Below are 22,103 nucleotides of genomic sequence, written 5' to 3' on the forward strand. Positions count from 1 at the left end.
GGAAACGGATTTCTGTATTTATTTTAAGCACAGCAGCTCAATGACATGTCTTTAATGAATTGAGAAAGCTGCAGTGCTCAATAAATCAGATGTCATTTTTCAAGGATAAATGCCAAGGACGATGCAATTTACCAGGGAAATGGGAGAGGATTGGGTCACCAAATTCATGTTCTGAAGAACACCGATTGCTCTGGGCCAGGGGTGGGTCAGAGACTAAGAGCCATTCATTTTTACTGTGCTACTGCAAAGAGGCAGCACATACACACTCACGCACACACAAGACAACTTTTAACATGCTACCGCAGTAGCAGCAATGTTTTAAGGCACAAATAATAATAAATCGACGGAACAAAGTATTTTTTATTACAAAATATAACCAAAATGTTTGGTACTGGGAGACTGTCCTAAGGAATTTATAACATTGTTTTCCAAATACAGTACAACATCATCCCATTTGCTTTGCTCGGTCACACATTTATGTTCATGAGAAAGCCAGAGCCTATTCCAGCTGGTTGCACACTGGCCAGGGCAAGTCAGAGACAGTCATTCACATCAGAGGCAGTCATTCACACCAGAGGCAGTCATTCACATAAATTCACAAGTACTGTACCACCTCTCAGGGATGTGAAAGCGCAACACTGCTCGTGCCAAACATGTCAACACGACATGAATTTGCTGAGGAGGACATGACGGTCAACAAATTAGTTGCAGCTAATTTTCAAAACGTAAACTGCAAGTAATTTGGTGCATAAATATACAATAATACAAACAACTAGTGTTGTATTATATTGTAATAATATATTGTGGTGCGATCGCATAATGTCAACTGTATAATCTAATCCTTTTACGTATATTGTCATTTTTGTATGTGAGGTAATGGGTTGGCTCTTGTGCTGCTTCAATGATCTTTGTTCCTCTCTCACCAATTACAAGTAATGAATTCAGCCCGAGTTCCACAGTTAAACAAATGTATTAAGCAAGGAAAAATGAAATTTTGTCCACAATCGGACAACATTCATACAAATTGCATTGACACGTCAATCGTGTTTCAGCCCTTTGCAATCTTTGATACATACAGTACACATACCTGCATGTGTAATCTATGTTCAACATTCACACAGTTAACGTTTGTTATTTTTCTTTGGTTTTTAATGAAAGTGAAGATGTGCATTTTTGTCTTGTATGATTTAATACAACTCCAATTCACATGGAAATTGAATAATTTCATGGTAAAAGAGAAACAGACAGCAGCTTGTTCAGACCATATACGTGGGTTTCTTTTTCAAAGCACTTAAAGTCTGTCTTCATTTCAGTCCCTTATTTGCCCATATGATCCTCCACAAGCTGGTTCAGCAAGTGAGAGGGCATGCCGAGGGGAGCAACGCTGCCTTCATACTCTCAGGAGGATTGCTTGGTGAAGGTTCCATACTCTTGGAGGTTCACCTTGGATCTAGAGACAGAATATATGTTTTCTACAACTTCTCAACATATACTTGGGATTTATCTGGGTGGTACCTAGTGAGATCCTTTCCTTAAACAATCACTCTCAAATTAAGTCTTACAAGGTCTTTTCTTTTTGATCTTTTAGACATCCCTCGGCAAATTTCGATTGAAATAATGGCTTGCAACAGAAAACATTTACATTCCAATCAAAAATTACTCAAACAATAATACAGTGAGACCTCAGCTTATAAACACCTTACCTTACGAACCTTTCGATTTACGAACGTCAAATTTATGAAAATTAAACCTTGAAATACGCACTACTTTTCACGATACACACCCACCACGGCTGGCGGAGTGATCTTCGGATCTTCGGCGGAAGCACACGACCGAACAGCGCTCCAGCCGGCGCACCTTTCCACACCCCCTCACTCTGAATTCACACGTCGATCGCCTCCGAGGAGCTTTTTGCAGATAATTTTACTATTAGGAAATGAATGCAAGATGATCCCCTAATAATCACCGTCGAGGAGAAGAAGGAGATCATTGAGAAACACGAACGATGTGTGCGTTTGTGGCGTCACGTGCACACCGCGGCTGTCATGTGAATCTCATCCTGACACATCTCTCACACTGTGTGTCACTTTCCTGAGAGTAACTTTCTACGACCATTCTACAAAAAAAGAGCCCGGTACCATTCACCATTGCTACCATCCTTTTTCTTTGCCACCGAAATTGTCACGTGCGAGTTGACAGCTGGGGCGGGGCCGCCGCTCGCGACCTCCGCCAGCCGAAGAAGACATAATTTCATTTCAACGAGTCGCTGTCACCTCACCAGTGACATGATTACAACGCTTGTGCTGGCAAGTCCAACAGTTTGCTTTGCCGAGGTGATTGTTAGCAGCGATGGCGTAAGTTTGGTGCTTTCCGGGATTGCGAATGTGCTGGACGGATCGCCTCGCCCGCCTTCTTTTGTCGCATTTCATTCCGCGTCCGTGGAATCATCGGACTCGCGCCTTTTGTTGTCATAAAATCTCTGCCAGCACCTACGGGACTCGAAGTGGACACACAACGCAGAGGATTTGATTCGCCTTCAAGAGGACAAGCAGAAGCAGGCCATCCAGGAGTTGATGTGCAGGCTTTTATTGAACAGTTCCATCAAGAAAAGGCTATCAGAATCATCAACATGATGAATGATAATGTGATGCCTCAGTTTCGTAAGATCTTACAAGTCAGAAAGCAACAGGTGTCAATTAAGAGCCATCAACGACCATCACAAATGTAAATAAAGTGACTTTATTATACAGCGCAGTGTATTTCTTTCATTACAATACAATAGCGCATTTATTATACATAGAATAAGGTATGCTGTGTGTAGTTTTAAGGCTTATTTCGTTGAAAATTATATTTTATGCAGACCTGGGAACGGATTATTCTCATTTTAATGGTTTCCTATGGGAAAATCTTTTTGGGATACACACTTTTCGCCTTACACACTCTGTCTGGGAACAGATTAAATTCGTAAGCCAAGCGTCTGTGTAAGATCTCAGTCGTACAGGAGTGGTCCATCGATGAGAAGGTTTCTTCAGCCGTCATCTGTACTTTTTTGAAGGTGTCGGGCGTTTCGCCTCCTATCCAAGAGGCTTCATCAGCGAACTAAAGTCTTACTGGTCGTATCGGCCCTATTTAAACCTTCGTAAGCCAAGGTCTCACTGTATATAGAATGATCCCAGCGTACCTGTTATGTGTCATGTGACTCTTGACCAGGTGGCCAGCTGCCAGAGCCGACATGAGTGACAGTTCTCCAGCTAACACAGTGGCGCACACCACTTTGGCAAGCTGCCTGGCATTCTCTCCTGGACAAGCCTCACTGGCTCCCTGTACTCCCAGCATCTGGACGCAGACACAAACAAAATGCCTCACTCTTTTTTAATTACTACACTGGGAGAATCATGAATCGGTAAAAAAGCCACTTTTCGTTTTACAAAAATAATTGAAAATGATTAAATGGTAAATTGCCTGGTGGGCCAGTGGTATCCAACTCCGGTCTCCCTGTGTGGAATTTGGATGTTCTCTCCTGCTTGGGTTTACTCCTAGTTTCCCCCCATATTCCAAAAACATGCATGGCAGGCTGATTGAAGACTAAATTGTTTCTAGCCTGAATGGTTGTTCATCTCTGTGTACTCTGTGATTGGCCGGCTATCGGTTCAGAGTGTGTCCCCCCCCCCCCCCCCTCCCGTCTACTGCCGGAAGACGGTTGGGATTAAAGTCCCAATCCAACTAAACACAATTTGTAGACAAATTCAAACAAACAAAATTAAAACAATAAAGATGAGATAGCAGTTTTATTGCTATCCTGTATAAAGTGTTCATTCTGTCATTTTTCAGATTACTATGTGTCTGAATTCACTCTTAGCATTGATGTCTTTGTGATGTTTTCCAGCCTACCTAGTGATTTTGTTGGAAAAAAACAACAACAAATAAAGCTACCCTTTAACCGAGTGTGATTGATCATTCTTCATTTGTGCTCTCTTCTTTAATATTCTTGCAGGGAAACATTTTTCATTATTTCAACATGGACACATTTTAAGTACAACATTGTGTGAATGTATTCATATTTATTACAGCCACACTATTATTCCTCATGGACATGTCATGTGAGCGTACCTGGAGGCAAGCTTGTTGGGGAGGTAGGTTGGTTCCGCCACCTACAGTGCCGAGTTCTATGGAGGGCATAGTGCAACTGATGTAAAGGTCTTCCCCTGTCGGGCCTGAAACCTCCATCAGAGTGATGCAGTTACTGCTGCTCACTGACTGCGCAGGGTCCTGGTGTGCACACAGAGCTACGGGATAAAGTTGGGAACGCAATGCAAATGAGCAGAGGATAGAATGTTATTACCTGTCCACAGGCTATGTATATGGCTGCTACCAAGTTAGCTGCATGTGCGTTAAATCCACCGATGCTGCCAGCCATGGCTGAGCCCACCAGGTTTTTATTGATGTTCACCTCCACCAGAGCTGCTGTCGAGGTCTTCAAAACCTATCGTAGATTATCCAAATTAGGTCGACAAGTTTTGTGAGAAGCTTGAGTTCTCTTTCAGCAACCATCAGCATCCAATTTCTATCCAAATCACAACTATTCACACGTGCCCTATCCAGAGGTGTCCAAATTAATGAGAATTCCTCTGATAATCGCTTAATGAAATTGTTCACGTCCTTTGAGTTTATCATCTCAACAGTTAATATCCAGAGATTTCTAGATTGCTTCATGTCATTTGTTCTGTTTTTCAGGCATGTTGCAGACAAAACCAGTGGCAAAGTCATCACCAATTCAGGGAAAACAATAATAGACAGCTTACATCTTATAAAAATAATTATTTCAACTTTGTAGTATGTGTAGCCTATGAACCGAAAGCATCCTCAACTAGAAGCTTTTCGCATTAATCGGCAAGAAGTAGCTCTCAAAAGTTGGTGTTTACAAGATCGCACCATCTCATGTGATATCGCTTCATTGTTGCTTATTTGGTTTTGCTTCATCATGAAACAATACCAAATGAAAACAATTTGTTCAGAAGAAAAAAATTGCTGGGAGGGAGAGATTTGCAATAAACCCTACTGTAAAAAAAAGTTATTCAAATATTTATTAGAGTCCCTATGTGATATTAAAAATGGTTTGATGAACTGGAACCTTTGTATCTGAAAATTATGCAAAGAACAGTGAAATTGGCAAAGGGGCATTGTGGGTGATATCAGTCCAAACAAACTGTATGGTCGACAATGTCTGACACTGGGTTTCAAAACACAGCTTCAATTAATGTAATTATTTTTTTATTTCATAGTACAACATCGATTCATAAAACCATCACATGTATCCTTTTAATGTCTTTTTTCCCTCATAAATGTGTCCACCATTTCACATCACAACATTTTGTGACTGCGCAAGAGTAGCATATCAGAACATTGCGAAAACACTAAAAATAAGCGACGGCAAGCTGGAGGTTAGGTGGTTTGAAAAAAATAGACAGTCAAACTTTGTAATGCAGGCTGGAAAATGAATATTTGAGTTTATAGTGTTTTTGCCACTTTATTGACAATAATGATAATAATAATAATACATTTAATTTCTTTAAGTGCCTTTCAAAACACTCAAGGACACTACGGTGACTGTGCTGCAGGTCGAATGGATTTAAATCATGATAATATTAGTTCTGATTAGGTCACGTTCAATAAAACATGCAAATTCTCAATGCAAACATGTATTTTTTTACCCATATTTAGAGCAAAAAAATATTCTATTTCCAGCATTGCTTTTTCTGAAAATGACTTCCATTGAGATTCAAATCTGTCCAAGGGGGTCAAATTCTGAACTCAATTTTGAATCGTAAATTGAATCGAATTGGGTCATTGTGGATCAAAGTGATTTTGGAAATCTGAATTGGTTGCCAGTCCTAATTATGTCATCGATGAAGCCCAGAAATTCAGGTAAAGCAATTTTAAAGGTGTGACCTACATTTTGGAACTGCACGTCTCCTTTAACGGACTGCTTTATCAAAAGACAAAATGTCACAAACAGAATTAAACTTACCTCTCTGACCACATGAGCAGGGATGGTGGCCTCACATACTGCTGATTTTCCTCTGCCTTCTATCCAGTTGATTGCAGCTGGTTTCTTATCTGTACAGTAGTTCCCACTGACAGCTAAAACATGCAGTTCGGGAAAGTACTGCTGAAGTTTCTTCAAAGCTTGTTCAGTACCCTGCAGCACAAAACGACACTTTTCAGAATGTGGGATACACTACATTATTTTTCTGCCAAGACTTTTATACAATGTCGGAACAAAACTTGACTAACACTGACATCATAAATCTCATATAGTTCTTTATTAATTACCTTTGAAATCATATTCATTCCCATTGCATCGCCAGTCTTTGAATGAAAACGAATGTATAGATTTCTTCCAGCCAGACCAACAAGAACCTTCTGGAGTCGAGCAAACCTGCCCAAATGTCAACCACGGATGTGACTCATCATTGCAAAGACATCACGTGGACCAGCATGCACATGTCAACAAGCGTGCTCGGTTTACCTGCTGGTGCTGTCAAAGGCTTCTTTGATTGCTTGGAAGCCACCATTGCTCTCGAGCCAGACTTTTACCTCAGCAGCCTGGCAAGCAGAAGGCAGCCTCACAACAGGCCCACGGGTCATGCTATCAGCCAGGATGCGACTCCTGGCTCCACCTCCAAGCTGCAGAGTACGGAGAACAGAGCTAGTCAGACACACAAATGAGCAAAGGGGTATCTGGCTCCCTCCTATTCTTTCATGGTTAAAACAATCATGGTATAAACATGAATTCTGATATAAAATGACTCTGAGAGAGAGAGAGAGAGAGAGAGAGAGAGAGAGAGAGAGAGAGAGAGAGAGAGAGAGAGAGAGAGAGAGATACACAGAGCGAGAAAGAGAGATGGACAGAGAGAAAAAAGAGATAACAAAAGAGAGAAAAAGAAAAGATAGAGAACAAGAAAGAGAGAGAGACAAAAGTATAGAGAGAAAGAGACAGAGAGAGAGAGACAGAGAAAAAGACAGTGAGAGAGAGAGAGAGAGAGAGAGAGAGAGAGAGAGAGAGAGAGAGAGAGAGAGAGAGACAGACAGACAGAGGGAGAAAGACAGCGAGTGAGACAGAGAGATTGAGAGACAGAGAGACAAACATACACACCCAGAAATGGCAATCACTGTTTTATCTTTAAAACTGCAAAATTCACCGCAATTGCCCGACATCCTCGGTTCGTGCTCGCCACAAGGCATCCCTCTGTTGTCGCCATGGGAACTTGGAACTGTTTTCCATCCAGATGTAGCGGGCCAGCCACGCCCACTGGCACAGGTATATATCCAATGACATTCTCGCAGCAGGTGCCCATAACCTGGCGCATGCATTCATAACTTTGCATTACATGCACCAAAGAGAATTTATGTTGACTTTATTTGAGTCATTTATCACCTTGGAGTAGTCATAATCTGTGAATGGCAACGATGATAGTGCAGAGGGAGAGGAGAGCTTTTCTGATAGCATCTGTCTACGGATGGCCACACCTCTCTCAGGCTTCTCCATGACACCTTCCAGTTTGTAAGCAGGAATGTGTTTCGAGTCGACCAACGTAATCACTTCAGCATCACTCAGGAAACGAGGGCCTTGCTGCAAAACAATTCACAATGTGATACAGTACAGGGCAAACCCATATGTACCAAAAATTAGGTGTGTCCAGGGGACATACAGGGTCATTTCACCAGAACGATGCCTTATCAAACTAATTAAACAGAATAAAAGCCAATGTCGCAATGGGTAACCAAACATAGACAAGTCAAATTGAACAAAGACAGAATCCGTCCAGAGAGAAGAAATCAGCATATTTCAGTGAAAACGTGGGGAGGAAATTGATGATCAGATTCTCACCAAGGTTGACTACTTTTAATGTAATGGACAGTTAAAGGACAACCGACGTCACTTTTTTGTTTTTTAACTGACACCAGAAAAATGTTTTATAGCATCTAAAATACCCAAAACATGCAGTATGATATTTTTAGTCAAAGGCAAAACACCAATAAAAATGACTTAAAGTGTCCAAAATCTGCAAAAAAATTGAGCTGCGAATTGGGCATTTTCAGAAAGTCCCGCCCCCATTTCGTGACGTCACACCAAGACGTCTTGCATTGCCTGTGAATCAAAACAATGGTTTCAGATTCGGAGAATATGCTTTCTTGTTACACATCCAGTTATGAATATGATTCAAATAGTTCTGAAGAGCAAAGCATACATGTTTCTCCACTGTGAGACTAATAAAGGCAAATCCAATCCAATGTTTGCAATCGATTAAAGAATTTATTTGGGCCATTTTGAGGCAACATTGGGGGACAATCTCTCACAAAATGGCGACATCCTGTGGCCACCTCCGTTTCCACAGGCTGATAAATTCTTAAATGGCGCTTGGACACCCCCTGGCGGCTTTTGGGTGAAACACGAGGTCTCCAGACCAAACAACTACAGCAAAATACATTGACGTGATGGAAGGACAATGCGACAATGCGTCCTTTTCACGGTCAGTGGGTGGTCCTTTCGTGACGTCACATACGGACTCGTCACCAACTCAAAAACAAGACTTCCTGAATATTCAGCATGAGTCTTAAAACGTAAAATATAGCTATATGCGGTGGAATCTTTTTAAAATACGCTCAGTAGACGTCATTTGAAGTGATTTTACAAATTATGGACACAACTTGTCCGGGGACGTCGGTTGTCCTTTAATGTGTAATATATGTAGGATACAATGAGGCCATAACCTCATACAAGGCGGGGCAATGGTCCAATCATAAGTCACTCAGTTTGCTCCTTAAAACTAACCTGAACGACAGACTGGCCACATGCGATGAAGAATTTTAAACTAAGTAGGTGGTGCCTTACCTGTGGATTGTTGAGAATGGCCACACATTCAAAAATGCCTCTTGGCTTCAAGGAAAGGTGAGGCTCTGTGATATCAAATTTGGTCTCTTCTCCTTCATCAAGAATGAAGTCATCACTTGACCCAGGATCTTTGACAGGACCGAGCAAGGGCCGGATAACCTCATCTGGAGAAGCAATGCCAAGAAGCAAAGTGAGCTAGGGAAGCATGGTTTTTCTGTGTCATCAGAATGAAAGTTGCACTACCAAACCATGCAAACATATTTAGTTTGTGGTAAGTTTTCCAATTGCATTCCTTCTCGTGACTTTAATGGCAAAATGTGTTAGGTTGTTTTGTACTTTTCAAACAGGTTAAGAAATGTCGTCAATGTAGCATTTTATCATAATGCATGTCGTGAGCATTTGGAATGAGAACCCTCCAGCCCATCGTCATATAAAATAACAATGAATCACAACTAGCAACAAATGTAGCAGTGCTGGACCCTATCCGAGATGTCTTGGGGCAGTAGGTGGAGGACACCTATAACTGGTTGCCAGCTATTCGCAGGACACAAAGAAACGAACAACTATATATGCTCACAATCACATCTAGGGACAATTTGGAGTGTTTAATTAGCCTGCCAGGCATGTTTTTGGAATGTGGGAGGAAACCAAAAGACCTGGAGAGAACCCACGCATGCACAGAAGAACATGCAAACTCAACACAGGGAGGCTGGTGCTAGAATTGAACCTCTGAACTGTGAAGTCGACATGCTAACCACTCCACTACTGGGCCAACCATTTACCTTTATTTTTGCGATATTGTGATAACGCAGATGTGCTGATTTACTCAATATCTCCTTCTAAGACTGTGAAATATCAGCAACTGTGCATATACATACCTATATCTTGTTTGTTGGACGGTGTGGTGGAAGGCAAACTGGGAGAGGGTGTGTGATGTTGTAGAAGTGCCAGCTCCTTCCTACAGCAAGCATCCATAGCCTGCCTTTGAGTCAGGGACACAGTGGAAATAGTTATGGGGTTCCTTATTGATAGAGTAGACTCCGTCTCCGCTTTCTCAAAGAAGATGTACTTGATTGCCAGAAGCAGAGCCAATGACAGGCAGATCACCTGCTCAATATCCATGGTGATCATTCTGTCAGTGAAAGAAGGAAAAAAGTAAACCAACAGCATTTTGTGTTACATTTTCTGTTCATTGCAAACTGTATTTTGCAAATAAAGGCTCGCAATTACATCCAAATGAATCAAGAAAAACTGTGGAAAACTAATCACATTCTTTGATGAATCACAATTCAAACGAAAATGGATATTTATCTCTGACTGCTGGTCTGTGAAATAATATGCAATACATTACAAAAAAAATGTATCCTTTGCTTTTCGGCTTTTCCCTTTCGGGGTCGCCACAGCGAATCAGAGTCCTCCATCTTCAGAGGTTTGATTCGCATGTTTGTTTTGCCCAAGCTTTTACGTCGGAAGCCCTTCCTGACACAACCGTCTGTATTTTTCCGGGCTTGGGACCGGCACAATAAGACACTGGCGTGTGTCCCCTTGTGGCGACAGAACAAGCAAGTCAATGAACTTAATAAAGGTGAATAGGAATGTCTTACCATGAAATGTGCATCTCTTTCCATTTGCTCTTACAAAAAATGTATCATGACAAAAAAATAAATACATGAAAATGGGTAAAAGTACAAATTAGCAAACACTATGCCAACATAAGAGGTCATTTCAGTAGATATTTCAATCTTAAATCCTATCCATCCAGTTTCTATATTGCTTATCCTCATGAAGGTCACTGTTAAGCTGGCGCAGATCACAACTGGCTTTGGGCGAGAAGGGTGGTAGACTCTGGACTGGTGTTGTCATAATACCAACATTTGGACTTTGATGCCATATCAGCAAAATGTATAAATAATTGATAGCTATAGCCCTTCATTCAACTCATGTCCCTGCTATCTTGTCATGTTTTTATTGAAACCTGCAAAAAACTGCACTCAAAATGTGACGGTTGATCCGCAAATGAAGTCATTTCTTTGCAAAACTGATAACATCAAAATCTTCAAAGCTCATTTCTAGTATTCTTTTTCTCAGTTGGGGGGAATCATGCTTAGCGACCCCCTGGTCACTCCAAAATAAAATAGATGTTGCTGTGTTGTCATAGCAATAGCATCTGAGCAACAAATGACAATTGGAAAAGCAGTCTACCATAATCATGTTTTCATGCAGACGTTTATGGGTTTTCAGATAGCGGTTGGTTGATAGTTTAGGACACAGCAACCTGGATAATATTGACGTTGTATTTTACAACAACCCTTAACAATTGTTATAATTTCACAAGTGCGTGTGAAACAGATAAGCACACATTTTTTTTGGTGCCAAAATGTAATGCGCTGTGCATCAACGAACTCATGTTTGCAGCGTTAATCTTTCACAACAGAGGACTATTCACCATCACAAATTTAATCTCAAATGTAAACACACACACAGGAATGTGCGTGTGTGCGTGTACATATGTGTGTATACTCTTTATTTGATTCCAATAGTGCATAAGTATGAGCACACAATTATTTGGCACTTCATATATCCCGTGTAAAAAGAAAGCAACAGGAAATAAATTGCAAAATTTACAAGCAGCATTCACTTACATTGGTCTTACTTTCCTTCCTCCATCTTTCATTTGTATTACTTTTATCTTGTCTTCAAGCTTTTCTTTTCTTCCCTCCTTGGTCAAAAAAGGTAAATTTTGTACCCATCTTAACAATGAGACGTTCGTGTTACGTCTGAAACTAACAATAATATATATATATATATATATATATATATATATATATATATATATATATATATATATATATATATATATATATATATATATATATATATATATATATATATATATATATACACAGTAAAGTCTCGTTATATCGATATCGGATATATCGATAGTCCTGGTTATATCGATACTATTTCTATGCACGCACGGAGAAAATTACATGCAAACAGGGTCGGATATATCGATAGTCCCGGTTATATCGATATTTTTTCGGACTCCCTTGAATATCGATATAACGAGACTTTACTGTATATATATATATATATATATATATATATATATATATATATATATATATATATATATATATATATATATATATATATATATATATACAGTAAAGTGCGTGTGAAACAGATAAGCACACAGATGTTGAGGTTTTCTTTGGGAGTGACCAGGTTGGATAGGATCAGGAATGAGTACATTAGAGGGACAACTCATATTAGAGGCTTTGGAGAGAAGGTCAGAGAGGGCAGACTGAGATGGTTTGGACATGTCCAGAGGAGAGACAGTGACTATATCGGGAGAAGGGTGCTGAGCCTTGAACTGCCAGGCAAGAGACCGAGAGGAGGACCGAAGATGAGGTTTATGGATGTGGTCAAAGAGGACATGAAGGTAGCTGGTGTGAGAGAAGAGGATGCACAAATCCGGGATAGATGGAGGACATTGATTCGCTGTGTTCCCTGAAGGGAAAAGCCGAATGGAAAAGAAGACATATGCATCGCAACTGATCCCAATGATTCTAAGACGGCACAAAACTTTAACAATAAATTTGTATCAAAAAATATAGTAATGCACTTTAAGTTGAAATGAGATTTGTAAAAAAAAAAAAGAAATTTTAAACCATTGTTTTTGTTCCTGATATTTGGCATCTTTTGGCCTGTACAAGTGCATCAATACCGGGTGTCAGGTCCTGACTAGCTGACACTTTCAGAATGTCATTTAAGTGCTTGTTTGTGAGCCGTGAACGCATTTTTGTTTTATTGCTATTCATTACTAAGATTTGTTCACAAAGGTAGGTTGTTCCAAACATGCCCAAAACTTTAGCAGCCAGGGCTGTTAATTTGGGGTAACCTGGTAGTAGATACTGATAAAAAAAAAAAATTGTCCAGACCTACGGAGGCAAATTTGCCCTTCAAATCTGCATCACATTGCAAATCAATTATTTCTAGCTGGATTTCGACCGGTAGATCCGAAGCTTTAACTGTGAAAGGTGAGCGAAAAACTGAAAGTTCGTTCGCCTAATAGGTACCTGAAAACGTTTCTCAAACTCCCACAGTAATCCTGCAATCTTGACTTTATACCGCTTCACGTCCGCATCAGGTCTGGTCAAAATTCTACACTCCTTATCTACTTTTATGACATTTTGGCTAATGAGAGTGTTGAAACCACTGAAAAAAAGACTGTGGTTGAAAAAAAAACAGCAGTTTTCTACTACGTTGATCGAAACAGCACACTCTGGTGGACAATCCTTGAATTTCTCCTCGTTAAAAATATGAATTCCATGTCGGTTGTGCATTTTTCGACTTTTAAATTATCCTGCGGGCCTGATCAAACCTCCTTGGGGTCCTCTTCCGGCCCGCGCGCCGTATATTTGACACCACTGATTTAATGTGAAGTGCAAAGAATTAATGTGATGTGGTAATATTGATTGATATACTGCAGGTGGATACGTTTGTACTGGTTCACTGACGTCATACGTCAAAAGTTCAAGTCAGCGTCAGCTTTATTGTCAAATATGCTAATATGCATGACATACAGCACAGATGAAATTAATGTCCTTTCGGACCCAGCGAGCAAGGCACTTATAACGTGGCTAAAAAAGACATACAATTGACAACAGACAATACATGTAATTTCTGAATGTAAAGTGAGGTAGCGTCGTATGTAAAATTAGGTAGTGACGTATGTAAAGTGAGGTAGTGTCATATATATATATATAATAAGAGACTCTTGTCTTGTTCTTGATGTGAGTGATGTGTAAATATGTGTAAATTGATTTGGGTTTGATAAGACTGTGCTTGATAAAATGTAAATCACCTTGTTAATGTTTTTGTTTTTTTTTTTTTTTTTGGGGGGGGGGGGGGGGAACGGGGGGTTTGCACACCATTTGAATATACACGATTGAAACACCACTGTTGACTTTTTGCAATGTTGAGAAATATTTTTGGACATAGATTTTGTCCTGGAAGAAGCTGGATTCTTTGTGGCCACTTACCTGGTAAGGTAAAAATGCCACAGAGGTATCTCTGGTTCGATCCTCCTAGGGGCCAGACGTTCTTCATCAGTGGCACCTTGTTGAATTCCCACTGTAGCATTGAGCAACAGGGGCTCAGCAATCCACCTACTGTGAGCATGAACCATGACAAGGCCCAGAGACTGCAGACAACAGAGATGCACAAATCATCAAGCACATTCTCAGAATTCAAAGAAAAGTAAACAATACAAGTGACACGATGAATAAAAACATCAAAATAATGAAATGGAGAAGAATTACCATGATCATTTTTACTCTCTGTGTGACAGGATTTGGTTTGTTATCCTGCTCTTCCTCCAGCACCTGAGAGAGATGCCTGAACTGCCAAATCGGATGGCCTTCTTGACTCTCACGAGAAAGCTTCAGTGAAACGTAGGCATCACAAATGCAAGTAGATACACTGAGTATATGAAAACCTATTGAGATTAACGGAACTCTTACCTCCAGAACAAGTGACACACATGCAGGGAAGAATGTCATGAATACAAAATAGTTGGCTAAAACAGACATGCAGCCAAAGCAGCACATTATTTCCAACTGTCGAACACCTGAAATATAAAAAGTGGTGATGTAGCTTACATTAGACATTTTAATATAGTCATACAGTATACGGTATATTAATTGAGTAGACAATTTTGCATTGCTTTATTTTTCTCTAATGACTCTTATCGCCTGTCAATATCAATTCTTTAGTTATGTAGACAGTAATTTGTTCTGTACACACAATCTAACAGATAAGCTCAAACTAATAGTACCTGACATAGTTCCCACACCAATCACTAAGCACTCCACCAGAGCATCTAAGGTGAATGTAGGCCCCAATACGGCCATACCTCGAGCAATATTCTCCCGAACTTCATCCTGGGGAGAAAAAAATATTGAAATGCAAAAATCAATCCCCCCTATATTCATCCTGGAAAAATACATTCAATCATACAGTTTTTGAGTTCCACTGGAAGTATTTGGTACCTGAGAACTAGAGCTAAGGGCAAACTTTGCAAGAGCGCATGCTTTGGACAAGTCAATCAGGAGCAGAAAGAAAGGTAGTGCCTCACTGCAAGAAACACCAGAAAACGAATAAACAAGTGACATTTCTCCCCCCCAAAAACAATAATAATAATAATAATAATAATAATAATAATAACCCACTTGAGGCCAGTCAGCTCTTTATCAAGGAAGTGAATGACCACAGTGCTAAATACAAAACTGGAAAAAATTGTGAAAAGCCCTGCAATGCCTAAAGAAAAAAAATGGATGAGTCAAAATTCAGATAAAGACGGGATTTCCACCATTGCCCTTCTGTGTAGCATCAATAAATGTTCATACCTAAAATATATTTGGATCCCAGTTGCCTTAAGTTCTGGAACTGGAAGTAAATGTAGACGATAGCAATGCAACGTGTGATGGTCAGGATGATAATGTCACTGCTCAGAATTTGCTGTGAAAAGAATGTGCACAAAATAAAAACTAAATCAATAAAAACGAAGTAAGCAGTAAAAAAATACAATGTTAAGGTACAGTGCACAGAGATATGGTACAAACTTCGTGCCACATCTCGACTCCAATAAAAATTCAAAGCATGACATGTAAAAATGCAGCATGGCAGATGTCTGAAAGAGTACACAGTGGTCACTCCACTTATGGAATTAATTGGTTCTAAAATAAATTTCTCAACTGGAAACATTTTTGAAGTATAGAAGTGTTTTCCATGTAAATGCCCAAAATCATTTCAAGTCTCCTCAATTCAAACCACTAATTCTGACATAAATGGTTCGTAGTGCACAAGAATATATCAAAATATGTAACAAATTCATGTTAAAAATAGATTATTACATAATAAATGAGTGATGTGAAATCTCTCGGAATTGCAGCACTGTCAATATAGTATTTTAAAACAGATTACATCACTGCATTCACTCACCTCATCGGTTTTGGGGCATTCATAGTTCCAGCCACAGATTTGATCGTTTCCAGTGAACATATTCATCGACATCATACAGACTGTGAGTGTGACGGTACCGACGATGACCTCCCATGGATGGGAAGCCACCACATGGCCATGAATACGGAACAGGTGGGTCAGCATGGTGGATGAGCGCTCTTGAATACCAGAAGAGAAGAAACACAACACTGAGGAAAAAAAAAAACTCAACACATACTATATGAAAAACATTACTGAATTGAGGAACAAAATCAGAATATATAGCTACAGTTGACCACACTGGTATTCCGATTCAATTGTGTGATGTCGATTTGAACTTACAGTAGTAGTGAGCACATTAATCTATTGTCCTGTCAAACTTTAAGTTAAGAACATCAATGAACATTCCCGGTCTATTATGTGCGGACTATAAGCCGCTACTTCTTTTCCTTTGGGACCCAAAAGATTGGCCAAAACAAACATACGGATCAAACCACTAAAGATGGAGGACACTGATTTGCTGGGGCGACCCCTTGAAGGGAAAAGCCGAAAGGAAAAGAAGATTATTATTATTATTAGTAGTAGTAGTAGTAGTAGTAGTACTAGTAGTATTATTGTTAAGTTATATTGTTAAAACTTTAAAAACACTCCCCGTGTACCGTATTTCTTTGTAAATATGTTTACATGTTTTAATGTGGGCACATGCAGCTTATATACAGGTGCGGCTTGTGTACGTACAAAATTGGTTTTCCTCTAAAAATGGAGTGGGCGAGGCTTATATTCAGGTGTGCTGTATAGTCCGGAAATTACAGTACTCTTTCCTCCCGCTGTGCCTTATTGCTCTATATTCCTACGTTGGATGGTAACGTCCCCAATTTTATGAATTGTGTGTATTTCATTGGAAAAAGGAAAAAAACCTAAAGATTAACCAAAAATGCTGGGATCAGTGGCAAAAAACTAAGTTGAGGAATCGATGAGAAGGTTTCTTCAGCCGTCATCTGTACAAAAGTGAAGGTTTCGGACGTTTCGCCTCCTATCCAAGAGGCTTCGTCAGCGAACTAAAGTCTGACTGGTCGTATCGGCCCCATTTATATATCCCTAATGTCCAGACATGGTGGCGCCGGACACAGCTATGATAGGTCCCTACTCTCAGGTTGGGGGGGGGGGGGCAAGGGACCCCTCCCTGTGGCCCCACTGACGGTTCCTACATTCCTGACTAACGACTGGCCTATTACCCCCACTCCCCCCGGTATCACCTCATCAGCATTGCGAAAGTTGCCTAACCTGTTTTGCCTAAGCAGGCTATTGTATGAACGATCCAAATTGAACCTCACCCCACCAGACCGGTTTAATGAAGGATTTTGTTGTTTTATAAGAATCGCTTCTTTTACCCCCCTTTCAAACCATCTATGTTCTTTCGCTAAGATTTTAACCTCATTGTCGTCAAATGAGTGGTTGCTAGCTTTTAGGTGCAAATGTACTGCCGATTGAGGCCCACTAGTATTATCCCTGCGATGTTGATAAAGTCTTTTTTTGAGAATTTGTTGAGTCTCCCCAATACAAACAAAAATAATAGGCCAGTCGTTAGTCAGGAATGTAGGAACAGTCAGTGGGGCCACAGGGAGGGGTCCCCTGCCCCCCCCCAACCTGAGAGTAGGGACCTATCATAGCTGTGTCCGGCGCCACCATGTCTGGACATTAGGGATATATAAATGGGGCCGATACGACCAGTCAGACTTTAGTTCGCTGACAAAGCCTCTTGGATAGGAGGCGAAATGTCCGAAACCTTCACTTTTGTACAGATGACGGCTGAAGAAACCTTCTCATCGATGGACCACTCCTGTACGACTGAGAGCTTACACAGACGTAAGTTGAGGAATGCTCATCAAATATCAGTTTGGTACAGGACAACTGGCAACAGCCAACCCCATATCTGAGTATATAGAGAGCTTCAATGTTCCTCAACATACAATTGCAAGACATTTGGGGGTGTCATCATTGATGGTAAATAATACCTTGAAAAAGTTCAGAGAATCAGGAGCCATCAATGTGTTTTCGCAGGAAGACCAAAAACTAACATTGAATAACCATGACCTTCAATCCCTCACGCTGCACTACATCAAAAAGGCAAATCAGTGTATCAAGGAGATCACTACGTAGGCTCCTTAACACTTCAAAAAACAAACATCGGCCAATGCAATTCGGCACTTAAAACTCTACTATGCCAAGTAAAAGCCATTTATCAACAACACAGAAACGCCACCGACTTATCTGGACCTGAGCTTATTGAGATGGATTGTTGCAAAGTGGAAATATATTCATCGCGTTGCTATTGTTGTTGGTATTATTGTTGCAGATTGTCAACCTGTTTGAGCAGGGCTCAAGACAAACTTGTTTTGTTTTTTACTTGGAGCAAAGTGGCATGACGTTTTGTGCCGCAAGTAGAAAAATTAAGCTGCGAAATGAGTCCTAAATTTATTTGCCCTTATTTATTTTAGCGTAAAGTGTAGGCTGTCGTGTTCAACTGGCTTCCACATTAACTGGATCATACTGTAATTCCAGCTGTAAAGGTGAAGACAATGACAGTACAGCAATTTCCTGTTTTCTCATCATAACCATTCCTTAAAGGACAACCGACATCACTTTTTTGTTTCCTAACTGACATCAGAAAAACGTTTTATAGCATCTAAAATACCCAAAACATGCAGGCTGATATTTGTATTCAAATGCAAAACACCAATAAAAATGACTTAAAGGACAACCGACGTCACTTTTTTGTTTCTTAACTGACATCAGAAAAACGTTTTATAGCATCTAAAATACTCAAAACACGCAGTATGATATTTTTATTCAAATGCAAAACACCAATAAAAATGACATAAAGTGTCCAAAATCTGCAAAACATTGAGCTGTGAATTGGGCATTTTCAGAAAGTCCCGCCCCCAGTTCGTGACGTCACGCCAAGACGTCTTGCATTTCTGCAGAATCAAAACAATGGCTTCAGATTCGGAGAATATGCTTTCTTGTTACACATCCAGTTATGAATATGATTCAAATAGTTCTGAAGAGGAAAGCATACAGGTTTGCAATCGATTAAATAATTTATTCCGTGCCATTATGAGGCAACATTGAGGGGAGATGTCTCAAAGAAAATGAGGCACACCTCCTGTGGCCACCTCCGTTTCCACAGGCTGATAAATTCTTTATATGGAGCATGGTCGCCCTCTTCTGGCGGCTTTTGGGTGCAACACGAGATCAAATACAGCAAAATACATAGACGCATTGTAGAGGGCTACAATGCGTCTTTTTTTCGGTCAGGGGCGTTCCTTTCGTGACGTCAGGTACGGACTCGTCACCAACTCAAAAACTTCCTGAATATTCAGTGCGAGTCTTAAAACGTTAAATATAGCTACATGTGGTGGAATCTTATTAAAATACGCTCAGTAGAAGTCATTTGAAGCCATTTTACAAATTATGGACACAACTTGTCCGGTGACGTCGGTTATCCTTTAAAGCAGGGGTGTCAAAGTCATTTTTTGCCGCGGGCCACATTGTAGTTATGGTTTTCTCTCGAGGGCCGTTATGAATTTGCGGAACCCATTAGAATGTTTAAATCACTTCAAATATTACATATAGACCACACAGCAAATTAATGAATAACTCGTTTTCAAATCTGAAGTCAAGAATAATGACTTTCATTGTGGTTGACATCCAAAAATATGACATTTTGGCTCAGATTTTAGCAATCATCATGGAATTAAACAAGTTTGATTTGCTTTCACGGGCCGAAAAAAATGATGTGGCGGGCCGGATTTGGCCCGCGGGCCTTGACTTTGACACCTGTGCTTTAAAGTGTCCAAAATCTGCAAAAATTTAGCTTTGAATTGGCCATTTTCAGAAAGTTCTTCACCGAGTTTGTGACGTCACGCCCTGCTCGAGAATCAAAACAATGGCTTCAGATTCGGAGAACATGCTTTCTTGTTACACATCCAGTGATGAATATGATTCAAATAGTTCTGAAGAGGAAAGTATAAATGTTTGCAATCAATTAAAGAAGGTCTTCTGGGTCATTTTGACAGATCAAGACTAATGTGTAGTGTTACAGAAAATGCAGAAGATGGCGGCAGAGCTCCGTTGGAAATCGGTTTATTATTCAGCTTGGAATTTTTGTCAGCGAATATCAAAGAGTTGTCTCGGTGTAACATACAATGATTCACCATTGCGTTTTTTATGTGTTTACCTTCTAATTTCGCCATCAACATGGATCAACACGAAGTTTTCAGACAAAACAAAATGCATTGAGTTGTTGCAAGGTCTGTCCTTTCTCAGTCAGGAGCGTTCCTTCAGTGACGTAGGGTGAGGACTCGTCACCAACTCAAAAACAAGACTTCCGGAATATTCAGCGCGAGACTCAAAACGTAAAATATAGCCATATGCGGTGGAATCTTTTCAAAATACGCTCAGTGGAAGTCATTTGAAGCTACTTTACAAATTATGGACACAACTTGTCCGGAGACGTGGGTTGTCCTTTAAGTGTTAATGTGGTTGTTCGGGTACAAGTGGTCTGAGACAGGCTGACAGCTAGTTTAGTGTGTACCTTGCCTACTGCGTTATTTATTTATTTTACATATAGGCAACAACGGAAAGTTACAATGGCGGAAAAAAATCATTGGCACCGCCCTACCCACTCTCGAGGACTTGCACGCTGCAAGAATCCAAACAAGGGCACGGAAAATCCTACTGGACCCTCCGCACCCTGCCCACCACCTTTTCCAGCTACTCTCCTCAGACAGGCGCTACCGATCCATGCGCACCAAATCCAGCAGACATTTAAACAGCTTTTCCCCCCGAGCAATTAACTCTCTAAACAGTAACCCAAATATAATTGTATAGTGCCATTTTTTATGATGATACGAGTGCAGCGTGTTGAACCGGAGACAAATTCCTTGTGTGTTCTACATGGTTGGCAATGAAGATGATTCTGATCAGTGCTCAATGCTTTCTGTAACAAAAACGAGTAACGGTTGTGAGCCCTGTATTTGTAATTTTTTTTCATACTCTATTTTTTCCACCTAATTCAGGTGTATAAATTAAACGTCAAATTAATTATGTATTTTTACATGATTTAGATTTAAGTTATACGTAATTGCACAAGTTATTCATTTGCATTGTATTTCAGCAAAACGTGATGTAAATATGCATTTAGATAGATAAAATGTTGGTATATTCTTGTTATGACAGTATTCTCAATCTTGAGTGGTGTTATTTAATCTTGAAAACATTATTCAGATAACGCCATTCTCTTCCAACACGTTATATAATTGAAGTACTTTTGTTAAATTGGGTTGCATAGCCACATGTACCAAGGACCGTTTCATTTTACAACTTTAGTTGTACCTATGTAATCAAAGTACAGTATGCGTTTTTAATGTTGCTTAGTCCTCCATGTGCAGTATATTCGTCTTTGTAATAAGCTTGTAGAAATACGTGAGCAGGCTTTGTCTGAGAAGCATAAAGACGTTTACAAATACAAATAAGCGTGACTTACCTGTGCGGGAGATGACAGTGAAATGTGACAGAGGTTTAGCAAAACATGTTGAGCAAATTAAGCGGAGATGGAGTGGGCTGGACCTGAGACTCCCCACATCAATTTCATCCAAATTGAGCGGATTCCGCAATTATGCGATACCACATGGAACCATGGCACGCTACTACATCATACGAGCGATCAGCCAATCACAGCGCCAAACTCTCTCATGATGATTTTTCCACGCCCCGTTGCCTTCGTGACGGCAGCGTAGGCGTGACCCGTGTGAAAGCACCACATCACACCACTAAACCCCAGATTTACTGTCTACTGTACTTTTAAGGTAAAACCAGTAAATTGTTCAAAGTGCGAACTCTAAACACAAGTGGGGTTTTGGCACATTACAAAATTAAACAAGTAATACGGCAAAGAAAGAAAGTCTCTGCCATCCTTGAAAGCATTCTTACGACTGATTATGTTATGACACTAATTTGTCTGCCACTTGAACACACTTCGCTGTGTGGCGACCTCACGAGTCTCCGCCAGGCGGTTGTGATCACCCCTGTCTGTCAGCACAACCTCTCCTCTGACAGGAAGAGGCGTTGTTTATTCTACTTAAAGGTTGAGAATTGAATACATTCTCGCCTTTTGATGATTGGTTGAACGGTAGAT

At 40.2% G+C, this 22,103-nt stretch overlaps 1 protein-coding gene across 2 annotated transcripts; it reads right to left on the reverse strand.

Annotated features, from left to right (window-relative positions):
* On the reverse strand, positions 1-21,600 carry LOC148899612 (3-hydroxy-3-methylglutaryl-coenzyme A reductase-like). Of its 2 annotated transcripts, none has more exons than XM_088994996.1 (20): positions 21,453-21,599; positions 15,905-16,083; positions 15,310-15,421; positions 15,133-15,220; positions 14,953-15,037; positions 14,739-14,844; positions 14,425-14,531; positions 14,224-14,343; positions 13,945-14,105; positions 9,775-10,028; positions 8,897-9,060; positions 7,439-7,633; positions 7,203-7,361; positions 6,530-6,687; positions 6,334-6,439; positions 6,029-6,199; positions 4,343-4,483; positions 4,111-4,269; positions 3,182-3,336; positions 1-1,450 (listed from the first exon to the last, which is right to left on the reverse strand). In XM_088994996.1, the coding sequence occupies exons 2-20, from the start codon at positions 16,067-16,069 to the stop codon at positions 1,399-1,401; spliced, it is 2,658 nt and encodes an 885-aa protein (XP_088851122.1). In that variant the 5' UTR covers positions 16,070-16,083; positions 21,453-21,599; the 3' UTR covers positions 1-1,398. The 2 variants fall into 2 exon arrangements, with proteins under 2 accessions (XP_088851122.1, XP_088851123.1); XM_088994997.1 differs by lacking the exon at positions 1-1,450 and adding an exon at positions 1,477-3,074 and having other exon boundaries at positions 21,453-21,600.
* Between the last annotated feature and the right edge of the window lie 503 nt (positions 21,601-22,103).

The sequence above is a fragment of the Hippocampus bargibanti genome, linkage group LG04, assembly GCF_051943395.1.
Source record: "Hippocampus bargibanti isolate YZ-2025 linkage group LG04, ASM5194339v1, whole genome shotgun sequence".
NCBI lineage: Eukaryota > Metazoa > Chordata > Actinopteri > Syngnathiformes > Syngnathidae > Hippocampus > Hippocampus bargibanti.